This window comes from Glycine soja, chromosome 8, assembly GCF_004193775.1.
Source record: "Glycine soja cultivar W05 chromosome 8, ASM419377v2, whole genome shotgun sequence".
NCBI lineage: Eukaryota > Viridiplantae > Streptophyta > Magnoliopsida > Fabales > Fabaceae > Glycine > Glycine soja.
This window is the reverse complement of record NC_041009.1, coordinates 38,021,083-38,037,103: the sequence shown is the minus strand read 5'-3', so window position 1 is coordinate 38,037,103 and position 16,021 is coordinate 38,021,083. Positions and strand designations below refer to the sequence as shown.

The 16,021-nt window shown below is 38.3% G+C and overlaps 1 protein-coding gene across 1 annotated transcript; it reads right to left on the bottom strand.

Moving 5' to 3' along the window:
- Positions 1-9,273: 9,273 nt before the first annotated feature.
- Positions 9,274-10,522, bottom strand: LOC114424150 (PRA1 family protein B4-like). Its single transcript, XM_028391005.1, has 3 exons — positions 10,519-10,522; positions 9,882-10,405; positions 9,274-9,291 (listed from the first exon to the last, which is right to left on the bottom strand). The coding sequence occupies exons 1-3, from the start codon at positions 10,520-10,522 to the stop codon at positions 9,274-9,276; spliced, it is 546 nt and encodes a 181-aa protein (XP_028246806.1).
- Positions 10,523-16,021: the final 5,499 nt, after the last annotated feature.

Genomic DNA, 16,021 nt, shown 5'->3' with positions numbered 1-16,021 from the left:
TTATGATGATGCTTTCTGATGTTTGTGTGCTGAAATTGTTGGTAGAAAACTGGTAGAGATGATGGGGAGAGTTAACTTAGGGTTAAATGTGAGAATGGTAGTGATGTGAGTGGAAAAGTGTGAGATTTTGAGGGTTAAAGAAGCCAAATTTGGGGTTAGTGGAAATTGGAGTCTAAAGTGAGTTGATTCTAGTTTAGAATGACAATTAGGACTTGTAGGAAGACTTGGGAAGAGCAAATGAGAAAAATGAGTGACAAAGGTGAAAGCAAGAGTCATTTCTAGGGTAAATTGGGTGTTGAGGGGTCAAATTTTGAATCGATGGAGTTTTTGCCTTAAAACCAGTTTAAGCAAGTCTAAATCAATGTTATAGACTTGATTGAGATGAGAGATTACCCCAAAATTAACCAATTCTCATTTTCACTTCTCAAACCTTGAAAATCCACTAAATTGATGGGTTTTGGACACCTAGATTTGGATTTACCTTGATCTGAATCTTGTTTTTGGTTTAAATACGATTTATACATGATTTAGGACTTGTAGGATCCAATTTGAGCAAAATTGGATGTGGGCAAGATGGATTTCGAAATATGCCCTATTATGCAGAAAATTGTTGTTGAATTGTGCAGCAGAATTTTTCAACATGTGCAGAAAATGCTTGTGCATTGTTGGTTATGGGAAAGGTAGTACATATTGGGTTTTGGACATTTTCTAGCAGATCCCAACGGTCAAAAGGTAAATTTATGTACTAGGAACCTCCAGTAAAATTTTCAAGTCGATCCAACGGTTAACGAATCGGAACGAAGAGAATGTTACTGGAGTATTTGAGTAAGGAAAGTTGTAATATGTGAATGTGTTTTGGGCAGAGTTTTCTGCCTCTGCCCTGTTTTCTTGGTTTAGGGTAGTTCATGATGTTTGGAAATTGAATTTCTTGGATATTGTGGAAGCTTGGAGGGGTTGATGGGGACCCGGTGCTGAGAGGAACAAGGATAAGGGCTACGTAGGAGTATGTGAGCTCAGTTGAAGGTGGGCAATTGGGGATGGTGGGTTCATGTTTGATTTGTGGAAGTGGGAGAGTTGATTTGTGCCATCGCCCGATCGCCACCTAGTACCACATATGACGGGTGTCCCATAATCCAACAAGCTTGATGTGAGAAAGCGTGGAAGAGTCAGTCTTCCTACTTTTGTTTGTTGACAATCGAGTGGTACCTGAAGATATGTCACGGGGGTCAGGAGACCTTGGGGACGTCAGGTGGGGTGCTATTGCCCAAAACCAAGCTTGACCAATCCCGACCCAACCCGGGCATAGTTAGTCAGTGAGAACCTGTGACGTACCTAAACAGGCGAGCTCCTGGCAGTCAACCAATAAAAGAACAAAGACCAAAAAGCAAGGAGGCTTGTGTGGCGGCTGGCCAGCTATGAATCTTAAGTGGTATCTGGAATTTGGCCTCTGGTAATCGATTACCAAGGGTGTGTAATCGATTCCAAGGCTTAAAAATGGAGACAGGAAGTTAAAATGGCCTCTGGTAATCGATTACCAAGGGTGTGTAATCGATTACAGGGCTTAAAAATGGAAACAGGATGTTAAGGTGGCCTCTGGTAATCGATTACCAATGGGGTGTAATCGATTACACAGAGTAACAGGGCACTGATAATCGATTACCAGTTAGGTGTAATCAATTACACAGTGTAATTTGTAGGTTTCCATGTGCAGAAGCTGTGTAACTCAAGTTTGGGCACTGGTAATCGATTACATACTTTGGTAATCGATTACCAGAGAGGAAATCCCTTGAGAATGATATTTTGACTATGTGTAGCCGTTATGGGACGCATTGTATTGTTGCCTGTAGTTAGATTTCTTGTGAAAGAGTTTACCCTCTTTCTTCTATTTCTTGTAGATCGCAATGGCAGTGCCGTTAATCCATGATTGCGTGGTGATGGAGTGCCTAGAGGGAGTTTGGGAGACCCTTGAAGGCAATGAGAGGTGCCGATTCCGTGGCACGATTCGACTCACTGCTACTTCATTGGTACATCCAGAGGTACCTGCACGCACGCTTCAGCAGCCTGTGGAGTGGATACTACCTACACCTACTCCATATTGACCAGTGGAGCCAGTTCAAGTGATAGAGGTGTCATCCTCTGAAGAGGATCCTGAGGAGGACCCAGAGGAGTTACCTCCTGAGCCCGCTGTGGATGCTCTTGACTTACCTGAGGATGATGAAGACCCACTCCTTGATGTTGATTTTCCAGAGGATATCATGTCAGCATCTGAGGCAGACTCTACAAAGGGGAGTGGCCCTAGAGGGACAACGAATAGTGAAGACTCTTCATCATAGCAGATGGCTCCTTAGACTAGGTTTACATACTTTTTATGGGTGGGTGTATCTAGTACAGACTGCTGGGTTTACTCTTTTGATTTTTGGGTGGGTAGACCTATTGTATAGAAATTTTGATGATTGTATATATGTGGCTGAAGCCACCACAGTTGATACCTTTGCTCTGGATGTCACTGTGTATTTTGCAAACTCCCATATTTTGGACAGTTTTAGATGATGAATGTAATTATGTTTAATCTTGTTATTTGAAAAGGAAGTGTTAACAAACTTTATTAAAAAGATTTTATCGACCGCATTTTATTATTTTTCATGTGACGACCTAAAATGATGGTTGGTATATTTTTCTTTTTGAAAGAGCAAAATAGTTTAGAGGTTATGAGTGATTGGAAAGAAATGACTCCGAATAGAGTTGTGAACTGGCCATTCAGGACTCTATAGTGATAATTTTCCTTCTGAATAATTACTGTGAAAAAGAGAGAGAAAGAAAAAGAAAAAAAAATTTCCCATGGTTTCTGTTATTTAAATTATTACTATTAAACCATTCATTATTTAGGGATGCCACAATTGGTGGTATCAGAGCAAAAGTTGGATTCTAGTGAACCTGTCCATGGTCTTACTGTGTGAATGCTGTGTATCTCTGAAACTTGGAAGTAGGTTTCGGGGAGTGACGTTCAGTCACAAATTGTGTGTAATTCTACTTTCTTGTCTTAAGCAAGAATGTGCAATTGATTCAGTAGAATTGTTGTAGATATATATATATATAGAGAGAGAGAGAGAGAGAGAGAGGCATATTGTTGTAACTGTCATGGCCTATATGGTACACTCTCTCAATAGAATTTCTTGGATACTAATAGCTTCCCTACAGGTTAGGTATGGCAGGACGTGGTAGGGATCAGAATCATGATGTCCTAGACCGCATCACAGTTGTGCTGGAAACTCTAGTGCAGGAACGTGATGTGGAGCCGGCAGAGTATTGGGGATTCATGGCTTTTCGTAAGAACCACCCGCCAAAGTTTAGTGGGGACTATGATCCAGAAGGTGCTAGGTTGTGGTTAGCTGAGACTGAGAAGATTTTCGAGGCGATGGGTTGCCTCGAGGAGCATAAGGTCCCTTATGCGACATTCATGCTCCAAGGAGAAGCTGAGAACTGGTGGAAGTTCGTGAGACCTACATTTGCTGCACCTGGAGGCGTGATTCCTTGGAATGCCTTCAAGGAAAAATTCCTTGAAAATTATTTTCCACGAGATCTCAAGAAGCGAAAGGCGAGGGATTTTCTGGATTTGAAGCAGGGAAACATGTCCGTTGGGGAATACACGACCAAATTTAATGAACTTCTACAGTACTGGCCTCAATACCAAGATGCTCGGAACGAAGAAGACTTATGTGCTCAGCTTGAGAATGGGCTTCGACTGGAGATTCAACAGGCAGTTAGCTACATGCAGATCACGGATTTCAATCAACTGGTGACAAAGTGCAGAATATTTGAGGACAAGATGAAGGAGAGACAAGCTAGAGGCTTTGGAGGACCACAGAGAAGCCATCCTTTTAGAGGAAACAGTAATAAGAGGATGAAGCCATATTCTAGCAACAATGGGAAACAACCTATGACTACGTCCAACATGAGCCAGTCAAGGGGGACTGGGGTACAATGCTTTCAGTGCGGAGGACCGCATCTTAGAAGAAATTGCCCACAACTCCAGCAGACACAGGAGAATCGTTGTTATATTTGTGGCATGGTAGGCCATTATGCTCGAGAGTGTAGGATGACTAGGAGACTAACGGTAACTGCCAATTCCAACACAGTCAATCATGGGTCTACTAATCCCACAAGGAGCGGTAATGTTAGCAACAACAACAACACTAGTGGTGGAAGACCAAAGGTACCCTCCCGGGTATTTACTATGAGTGGATCAGAAGCTGCTGCCTCCGACGATTTGATACAGGGTAAGTGTTTGATTGCTGATAAACTGCTAGATGTACTCTATGATTCGGGTGCCACGCATTCATTCATATCACATGCATGTGTGGAGAGGTTGGGGTTATGTACGACAGAGTTACCATATGATATGGTGGTGTCTACTCCGACTAACGAGCCTATAACCACCTCTCGGGTGTGTTTGAAGTGTCCTATAATTGTTGAGGGTCGATCTTTTATGGCGGATTTGATTTGCCTACCTTTAGCTCATCTAGATGTGATCTTAGGGATGAATTGGTTATCTACTAACCATATCTTTCTAGACTGCAAGGAGAAGATGCTAGTATTTGGTGGAAATGTAATTCCAAATGAACCATTGAAAGAGAATGCGGCCAACGATGGAGCGGGGATGTTCGAACTTACATGGTGTTGTTCTCCATGAATATGGAAGAGGTCTCTGAAGTTAGCAGTATACCGGTGGTGTCAGAATTTCCAGAGGTTTTTCCTGATGACATTTGTGAATTACCACTTGAGAGAGAAGTGGAATTCATTATTGACTTGGTGCCTGAGGCGAATCCAGTGTTGATCGCGCCCTATTGAATGTCTCCAGTAGAACTAGCAGAGGTGAAGGCACAAGTGCAGGATCTCTTAAGTAAACAATTTGTTCGCCCAAGCGTATCACCGTGGGGAGCGCTGGTCTTACTGGTTAAAAAGAAGGATGGAAGTATGAGGATGTGCGTAGACTACCGGCAGTTGAACAAAGTCACTATCAAGAACAAATATCCTCTACCGAGGATAGATGATTTGATTGATCAATTGAGGGGAGCGACGGTATTTTCGAAGATCGATTTGCGATCGGGGTATCATCAAATCCGAGTTAAGAAGGAAGATATCCCAAAGACTGCGTTTCGGACTCGGTATGGGCATTATGAGTATTTAGTCATGCCATTTGGAGTGACTAATGCTCCGGCTATCTTCATGGACTATATGAACCGTATATTCCATGATTACTTAGATCAGTTCGTGGTTGTGTTCATTGATGATATCCTAGTGTATTCAAGGAATAAGGAGGAGCATGAGAAGCACTTGAGAATTATGTTGCATATCCTGAGGGATAGGAAATTGTTCGCCAAATTGTCGAAATGTGAATTTTGGTTAGAGAAAGTGCAGTTCTTGGGGCACGTGATTTCTAAAGACGGGGTTGCGGTGGATCCGATTAAAGTGGAGTCGGTTATGGAGTGGCAACAACCAACAACTCCAACAAAGGTTCGAAGTTTCTTGGGGTTGGCCGGCTATTATAGGAAATTCATTGAGGGATTTTCTAAGTTAGCGTTACCCCTAACTAAATTGACTCGTAAGAATGAGAAGTTTGTCTGGAATGAGAAATGTGATCAAAGCTTCCAAGAGTTGAAGAGGCGATTGACAATAGCTCCATTGTTAATTTTGCCCGACCCTAAGAGACCATTTGAAGTGTATTGCGATGCGAGCGGGCAAGGCTTGGGGTTTGTGTTAATGCAGGAGGGAAGAGTAGTGGCTTATGCTTCACGCCAATTGCGTCCTCATGAAGTTAACTATCCGACCCATGACTTGGAACTAGCAGCGGTGGTCTTTGCTTTAAAGATTTGGAGGCATTATTTATACGGTACTCATTTTGAAGTGTTCAGCGATCACAAGAGCCTCAAATACTTGTTCGATCAGAAGGTACTCAATATAAGGCAACGAAGATGGATGGAGTTCCTCAAGGATTATGATTTTGCTCTTTCCTACCATCCAGGAAAGGCTAATGTAGTAGTCGACGCGCTAAGCCGGAAGTCCTTACATGTTGCGACCATGATGAGTCTGGAACAGAGATTGATAGAGGAATTTCGAGATCTGAATCTAGCAATCGAGATGCAACCCAAGAGCTTATTTGTGGGAGCATTGCAGATCACCAATGAATTCGTAGATCACATACGCGAGGCTCAAGAGGATGACCAGTTTCTGCAAGGCTAAGTGTTAGATGCAATGGGAGATAAGGATGTGGAGTTTAAGAAGGACACAACCGGGTTAATTAGATTCAAGGGGAGGATATGTGTACCACCTTTAGATGATTTGAAAGTTAAGATCTTGGAAGAAGCACATAAAAGCTGTCTTAGTTTCCATCCAGGAATGACTAAGATGTACCAAGATTTGAAGAGAAGTTTTTGGTGGCATGGCATGAAGAAAGATGTAGCTGAATATGTAGCAAAATGTTTGACATGTCAAAAGGCTAAGGTTGAACACCAGCGACCATCAGGAAAATTAAAGCCACTAGAAATTCCGGAATGGAAATGGGAGAGCATATCTATGGATTTTGTATCTAGTTTACCCAAGACTAGTCGTGGACACGATGTTGTGTGGTTCATAGTAGATCAACTCACCAAATCTGCTCATTTTATTCCAGTGAATATGAAGTATAAAATGGAGAAGCTAGTAGAGTTGTATATCAAAGAAGTAATAAGGTTGCATGGAATTCCTTCCAGTATTGTATCAGACAGGGATCCGAGGTTTACCTCACGATTTTGGATAAGTCTACATGAAGCATTGGGGACAAAGCTGAAGCTCAGTTCAGTTTATCATCCTCAAACAGATGGTCAGACTGAACGAACCATTCAGACTCTAGAAGATTTACTCCGGGCGTGTATTATAGAGCAACAAGGCAGTTGGATGGAATGTTTGCCATTGATTGAATTTACTTACAACAACAGCTACCAAGCTAGCATTGGTATGGCTCCTTTTGAAGCTCTATACAGACGAAAGTGCAAAACTCCTATTTGTTGGTACGATGATGGAGAAGCAGTACTCCGTGGGCCTGAAATGCTACAACAAATTACCGAACAAGTGAAATTGATTCAAGAGAAAAAAAAAGCATCCCAGGATAGGCAAAAGAGCTATTATGACAGAAGGAGAAAGCAATTAGATTTTCAGGAAGGAGAACATGTGTTTTTGAAGGTTTCTCCTATAACCGGAGTCGGGAGAGATCTCAAATTTAGGAAGTTGACGCCCAAGTATCTGGGTCCGTATCAAATCTTGAAGAAGGTTGGGCCTGTAGCTTATCAAATCGCTTTACCCCCAAGTTTATCGAATTTGCACCCTGTGTTTCATGTCTCTCAATTGAGACGATACAACCCGGATCCATCACATGTACTTGCACTGGACGAAGTACAAGTGAAGGATAACCTCACCTATAAAGCACAACCTCAGAAGATTACTGACCGAAGAATGAAGGCGCTGAGAGGAAAAAAGATCGCGTTGGTGAAAGTGCAGTGGGGACCCGACGAGGGTGATTCAACTTGGAAGTTAGAGGATAGGGTGAGAGAATTGTACCCAAGTTTGTTCCTAGAGTAGTTAATTTCGGGGACGAAATTCCTTAAAGGGTGGGAGTATTGTGACATCCTGAAAATTTCTACACGGAATTTTGTAAGCGATATATTTTAAATAATTATATATATAAGTATTATTCAGTGTATATATATATATATATATATATATATATATATATATATATATATATATATATATATTCTTGGAAGAAGTATGTACATTGGGGGAAAGATACGCAGGTTAAGCTAATTAACGAAGAGTAATCCATAACTGGACAGTTATAGATTAACTCTCAATTAATTAGTCTAAAAATTATCATTTTACGTGCAACTAAAAATTTAACAAAACCAACCTCTGAACCACGCTCAGGGTTTCATTTTGAGTGTTTTGATATATATATTGCCTACTTTCGAAAACGGGCCCCAACGGGTGCAGAGAAACGCGAGGGACTGGAACCAGAGAAGTGGCACGCAAACCGAGGTAGAATTTTAGCATTCAAAAGGTCAAATTTTTCTCTCCTTGTGGCTGAGTATGAAGTCACATCAAGAGAAAAGTGGGCCCCTTTTTGCTCCACTCAAAATGGGACAAGTGGCAAGTGCTTTTAAAAAAAAGAAAATAATAGGAAAAAGAAAATCATTTTTTTTTCTTAAAAAGCCACATTCTCTCTCTTCACTCAGCAGAAAATTCAAAAGCTCTTCTTCTCATCTCTCACGTTGCTTTTCTTCTCCCTTTCTCCTCCCTTTCTCCTCCACCATTGTTGCCCATTAAAGCTCCAAACTTTGCTCCTCATTTCTACTCCAAATTGTAAAGGGAAGCCATTTTCGGAGTCGTGAAGCGCACCTCTACGTTGTGGGACTTTGAATTTCAGGTATGAGTGGACTTCTTCTCACATGAAATTCGTGGGTATTGGGTTTTTGGGAGATATGATGGGTAGTTCTATTAGGTTTATGCCTTATGGTAGTTATTTGTGAAGGAATTTGTTGAAAGCATGCTAAACTTGACATGTTTAATGTGAGTAATGCTACCCATCGAGGCAATGGGGTTTAATCGATTACACAGAGTAACAGGGCATTGGTAATCGATTACCAGTTAGGTGTAATCGATTACACAGTGTAATTTGTAGGTTTCCATGTGCAGAAGCTTTGTAACTCGAGTTTGGGCACTGGTAATCGATTACCAGAGAGGAAATCCCTTGAGAAGGATATTTTGACTATGCGTAGCCGTTATGGGACGCATTGTATTGTTGCCTGTAGTTAGATTTCTTGTGAAAGAGTCTACCCTCTTTCTTTTATTTCTTGTAGATCGCGATGGCAGCGCAGTTAATCCATGATCGCGTGGTGATGGAGTGCCTAGAGGGAGTTTGGGAGACCCTCGAAGGCAATGAGAGGTGTCGATTCCGTGGCATGATTCGACTCACTGCTACTTCATTGGTACATCCAGAGGTACCTGCACGCACGCTTCAGCAGCCTGTGGAGTGGATACTACCTACACCTACTCCATATCGACCAGTGGAGCCAGTTCAAGTGATAGAGATGTCATCCTCTGAAGAGGATCCTGAGGAGGACCCAGAGGAGTTACCTCCTGAGCCCGCTGTGGATGCTCTTTACTTACCTGAGGATGATGAAGACCCACTCCTTGATGTTGATTTTCCAGAGGATATCATGTCATCATCTGAGTCAGACTCTACAGAGGAGAGCGACCCTGGAGGGACAGCGAATAGTGAAGACTCTTCATCATAGCAGACAGCTCCTTAGACTAGGTTTACATACTTTTTGTGGGTGGGTGTATCTAGTACAGACTGTTGGGTTTACTCTTTTGATTTTTGGGTGGGTAGACCTATTGTATAGAAATTTTGATGATTGTATATATGTGGCTGAAGCCACCACAGTTGATACCTTTGCTCTGGATGTCACTATGTATTTTGGACAGTTTTAGATGATGAATGCAATTATGTTTAATCTTGTTATTTGAAAAGGAAGTGTTAACAAACTTTATTAAAAAGAGTTTATCGACCGCATTTCATTATTTTTCACGTGACGACCTAAAATGATGGCTGGTATATTTTTCTTTTTGAAAGAGCAAAATAGTTTAGAGGTTATGAGTGATTGGAAAGAAATTACTCCGAATAGAGTTGTGAACTGGCTATTCAGGACTCTATAGTGATAATTTTCCTTCTGAATTTAATTACTGTGAAAAAGAGAGAGAAAGAAAAAGAAAAAAAAAATCTCATGGTTTTTGTTATTTAAATTATTACTATTAAACCAGTCATTATTTAGGGACGCCACAGGAACAAAAGAGAGGAGGGCTAGGGTTTCGAAGTCAGAGAATGTTCGATCGAGAATGACGAGAGGTTGATCCGAGGGACGAAAGAGGTAGAGGAAGGTCCAAGAGGCGAGGAGGCCAACGAGGAGGATGAGAGAGAAAGGATTAGTGAGGAGAGAAACTGTAAGGATGAGTGAAACGACAACGTAGTAGTTGACGCAGAAGTAGGAGAAGTTTTTGCGGACATGGAAAGTGGCTTCGGAGAAGGACTCGGGTTTCGAGAACGCACAATGGTCCGCGAGCTCCAACCAGGGGTGGTGCTGGTCAAGGTCATGGCGGATGGAGGTGGAGAGGTTGTTGATGAAGGCACGGAAGGCCAAGTTGTTCTCCAGAGCCTCAATGGCGTCGCCACCTGCACCGGTGGTTCTCGCGGTGGTTTGGGGGTTGGAGATGGGGAGGACGGGAGGCGCGGTGGAGGAGATGATGGTTTTAAAGAGAGAATGGAGGGGGATTTTGTAATTTTTGATTTTAGAGAGAGATATAATATGAGGAACTAGATTTTGAAGGGAAGAGATGGAGTGTATTTTTAAAAGCTTATTCAAAGATGGTCAAAATGAAAAAATCGTCTTTGTATTACCAATACAACTACGACGGTGAGCGCGAAACCCATCGTTGTACTGCTTAAAGTCATTATTGAAGGCGGTTATTAAATAACCGTCGTTGTATACTTTCGTGAAAATTACTACAATAACACCGTGTATCCTTTTACAACGTTTTCTTCTTAACCGTCGTAGTTAGTGTGTCGTTAAAAAACTTTATTGTAGTAGTGAGTATTCAAGAACAATTGTTTTGTACATAAAGGATATATCTTTAGTTTTATCACGTGTGATTTTTATTATAAATATCAACTTATAAAAGTGTAGAAGTTATTTAATATTATCTTTGATGTTCTTTTAAGAAAACTAAGATAAGATTAATCATATTGTTAATCATATTTTTATTTTTACTTAATTTTTAAATATTTCACACATTTAGTATGAATATGGCAGAAATAACAATAGATGTCACATAAGTTAAAAATAATATTAATATGAATGGACATATTAATTACTTTTTTTTTCTAATTTGTATATTATTTTCTAGAAATGGACTAATAAAAATGAGTGAAGGTGGTGATGTAGGAGTAATTTTTAACATTTAATAAGATATATTTAATATTTAATGCCCTTGTTTTTTTTCTGAAAAATATTTATTGCCTTCATATTATGTCTTAATGATTTGGGCTAATAGTGACATGAAATTTTGGCTCCTTTTTATTAGCAAGTGTTGATCTTCCTTTGTCACTTGATCATGAAAGATTCACGGTTCACTGAAGTAATTTATTAGCAAGTATATACATCCTCTATGCATATTAATTGGTCCTATTGCAATTACTTTCTCCTTCAACCAAAAAAGAAGCATTATTGCATTAGTGTACACTACTAAAAAAAGGGTTTTCCACGACGCATTTTTACGAAGGTCATAAGGTAAACATCTTAAAAATATATGTGGTGGCATTTTCGTAATTTGAAGCTGCTATACGAAGATGGTGCTATTGAAACCCGTCTTAAAATTACTTGTTCAACAACGGGTACTACAACACCGTTGTGGAAAGCTCAATGATATTTATTTTATAAAATAAATTATTTTATTTAAAAGGATTTAAGACAGTGCGGATATGCACCATCTTTGAAACGTTGAGAGACAAGGATGTGATTTTAGGGACACCATCTTTAATTGGTTTAGTTAAAATTAAAAAATGACTTGCGACGCGTACGTGCCTTTTCATCTCCTAATCCCTTCTTCATTCGCTAATCATTGTTGTGTTGACGGAAGCTCCGCCGGTGCCATCTCCACTCCTGTGTTGACCCCAGCTCCGGCCATCGTGCCATCTCTATAGCTCCCGCCGTATCTCGAGTCACCGAAGCTCAGATCGCTAGCTGTACCCAGGTATTTATATGTAATCACTGTTGATAGCTACTAACAATGATTTGGGTTTTATCCGTGTGTTTCTCGGCTGGTACATTTGCTTGGGTGTTGCTATTTCTCAGATATTTGGCCCCTTTTATGTAGAGTTGTCGATGTGGGTTTTGGCCTAAGGGTTAACCCTACCTAGGGCTTTAACCTACTAATAGGGCTTCGACTCCGACTTCTTGAGCTTCCCTTAAATTCTTTGTTGTCGTGCAAACAAACACGGCCTTGACGACCGTTTTTTTTTGGAAAATAAAAAGTATAAAACCGTGTTTTGTGAAGTTGTTGGGACTTGGAAGTGTATTTGTGTTGCTTGATTCTAGTTTTGGGAGTTCTTTGTTCCTGAGCGAGGTCGCAAGTGGTGGATAGGTTTGTTAATTTCGCAGTTCTCTACGCGTGTTGCATTAGAAGTTGGGTGAATTTGCTTTGAACGGGGAAGATTTAAGTGACGGGTATAGATTCTTTGTTTTTTTTTGCTGGTTTTCGAAGTAGATTGCCATATAAAATATTGACGGAGGGCATTATTACCAGGTTGCATCTTTAAATGGAAATTCTCATGGAATAAGCAGTTCCTATTAACAAGTAAAATCTGATGTATGGAAACTTTAGTTACCAGCATGATTCATTGTTAATTTTACTGCCTAAATTTCCTTTCTTACTAATTTGGCTAAGAAGGTGAAACTAAATTGTTTTTCTTTCATTCTTTCTTGTGCATTTTTTGTTTTTTTTTTAGTTGTGTGTTTGGTCTATGCTAGATTTAACAAATGATTATCCAACTAGTGAGCTGAGTTGCATTGGCAGATTTTGGGAACTTCAAATCAAAATCAAAAAATTGTGGCTATAAAAATGTCTTCTAGTTAGATTAACACATGAATAATGGGATTCCATATTTTAATTAAAATTTCAATGATGTTTCTTTTATTTGTTTCAATGCAGGCTGCGATATCTTCTTGGTGCTATTGTAGCTGCGATATCTTCAATTTAGCATTTATAGTCATTTTCTATAAACGACTATAAATGGTAGGAATTTTCTTGGACTGGATCCAGCTTTTGTGAGTCTGTTGTGTTGCTATCATAATTTTTACTTAAAATTATGAATGACATCCCCTGTTTGATACTTGGCCAAATATCAACAATGAGTTAGAATAGCCTGAATAAATTGGCTAGTGTATCAACACTTCATTTAGTCAGTTAGAACAGTGGGCATATATAGTAAAAAATATGAGGGAATTTAGTTCTCTATTTTTTAGAATTTCAGAATTTAGTTCTTTGTTTATTAGAATTTCAGAATTTAGTTCTTTGTTTATTAGAATTTCAGAATTTAGTTTTTTGTTTATTAACATGTTCTATGATTTTTTTATTAAACCTATAATGATGTTCCCAATTGTTATTCACATACAGGACAACCCAAAATCAAGTTCTTCGAGACTTGTGATATTTTCTTGGATTTTAGTCTATGATTCTATTGTTTTTTATGCTATTTTCAATTTATTTTTGCTGTTGTTTTTAGTGGATTTTCATCTATGATGTTATGTGTTTTTATTTATTTATTTATGATATTTTCATGGATTTTATTCTATGGTGTTATAGGTGTTTTATCTATATTTGCTCTGTAATTTAGTCATATTAATTTGTCATTGATGATTTTAATTGTGAATTCTTCTTACTCGTTAATAAGTGGCAAGAATGGGTATGATTTCAAATCTGTGAGGAGATGGACCAACCAAAACAAATAGGGATATGGCCTACATGAATGTGATAAAGTAATTATGTTGAAAAAATTATCAAGTTTTGCTTTTCTTATAACCAATCAAATTATCAAATTGGTTTTTATGCTGATCTTTTACATTGTTTGTTCCCAGATATTTGTACCTATTCATAAAAAGATTCATTGGTGCTTGGCAGTTATAAATAACAAAGATAAGAAATTTCAGTATCTGGACTCATTGAGAGGATATTTGAAGTTTTCTATCTGAAAATCAGGAATTTGGTTGTTTAGTTTTCTGTCTGAAAGGATATTTGAAGTTTGCCTGAGCATCATAGGTTTGGTTTGAATGAACTCTTTTGAATTGTGCAGCTTTTTGCCAGGATAGTTCCTAGGACAGCAGAGAATTTTCGGGCACTCTGTACAAGTATCTTTAAATTGTTCAAATAACTGTCTTTTACCATTTTTTTTATAATTTTTTGTAATGTGAGACTGGAGCATGCATATGTATATTGGGTAATGTGAGACTGGAGTTTCTTGTTGACCAACAAGAATGTTTGGTCCAGCAGTAAGGTACACACTAGTTTTATTGTGCGTGTGCGTGTGTTTGGATCAATTTGCCTATGCTGCTCAACTAATTATGAGCAAAGTTCCTTCATTGCCTTTTTTGTAATAGTTTATGCTTGGTGTGCTGTGTTGGTCTTTTTTGTTAGCTTGCCTCACATTTTGGTGATTGAATTGGGCTTTTGATTGTATTGGCAGGGTCATGAGAATATAGTTGAAGATGTGTCATGGAATTTGAAGGATGAGAATATGTTTGGGTCCAGTGGAGATGACTGCAAATTGATCATTTGGGACTTGCGGACGAACAAAGCCCAACAATCAGTCAAACCACATGAAAAGGAGGTATGCTTCGTAATCCTTGCAGTGTCTCTTGTTCGTCAAGTGTGTAGAATAGATTTAGTACAAGTCTTATTCTTAAATGGTTAAAAGTTCAGCAGTATGAGTCTGATGACTCTGATGAGAAAGACTTTGGCAGGGTTGTTTATAAATTGTGAAACAGGTAGAGCTAGCTAGTCAATCATCTTATTCAATGTTGCTGCACAACCCTTTTTTTGGTGAATTATTCTGCACCTACACCCCTTGGTGAAGAATTATAATTAAGGTCTCTACTTAAATATCTCTTTGCATATATATATATATATATATATATATATATATATATATATAATTGTTTTCTTACCTAAAGCTCTCTTTGTTCAGTTTGCAGGCCTTCTAATTAACATGGAGCCATAGTGTGCAATCAAGAAAGATGCCACTGAATAATATATTTTGTCATAAGAACATTTTATTTTGCTGAAAAATGCAAAAAGGAAATATACGGACAATTGTTAGTGCTAGTTGCTTAATTTATTATTATAAGTAGTAGAAATACAAACGGTGCTCACTTCTCTCACTCAATCTTAGTATTTCAAAAAAAGGGAATGGTGAGAATAAAAATGAAGAGATCTGCTCTTGGAGTAGGTGAAATTTTTTCTCTCTCATAAGAAAAATAATTCAACTTTTTTTAAAAATATAAGTAAAAATTTAACTATTTTTATCTTATTAATTTCTTTAGTTTTTTTATAATTAAAAATTCAATTTTTTAAAAAAATATAAGTAAAAATTTAACTATTTTTATCTTATTTAATGATATTATATCTAAAATACCTTCATTTAATAAAGAGTTGCGTTTAATATCAAATTTGATTGAAGAGTAATTTAGAAAAAAAATATTTTTAATTGAAACAATATGATTTAATAAAGGTATGGTTTCTTGATTTGCGCAATAAACAGCATATTGATACACTTTTAATTGAATCATGTTCAAGCTATTTGGGTTTTGGACTCTCTGTCCATTCAATACAGGGTGAGAAGATCAAAGAGAAATTAAAGAAGGTAGATGAGAATGAAGTTGTTAAGTTGATAAAAGAGCAGGAGGACAAAAATTTGGAAATTTCAGCTTTGAAGGTAGAACTGGAAACAACCAAAAGAACATATGAAGTACAATTCTCACAGATGGAAGAAGAAGCTAACAATTTTAAAGCAACATTGACACGAAAGGTCCAAGAATATGAGCATCAATTGAAAGAATTAAGAAATGAGGTAAAGGTTTCTTACTTTGCACAAACAACAATATATTGGTACACTATGAGGGAAAGGACAAGACCAAGAGGTTTTAGTTAATCAGAATATAATTTCACCTTGGTAATTTATGCTGAAACTTTTATCGCTCAGATACTTGACATAAAACTCTAATTCTAATTGGAAAATAGCACTAAAAACATTTAAGTGTTATCCTTTGAGAAATTAGTTTCATGTTATATGTATTATGAAATATTTGGCCCTTCAATACAGGATGAAAAGATTAACAAGGAAGTAAAAATGACAGATGAAGAGGAATCTATTAAATTC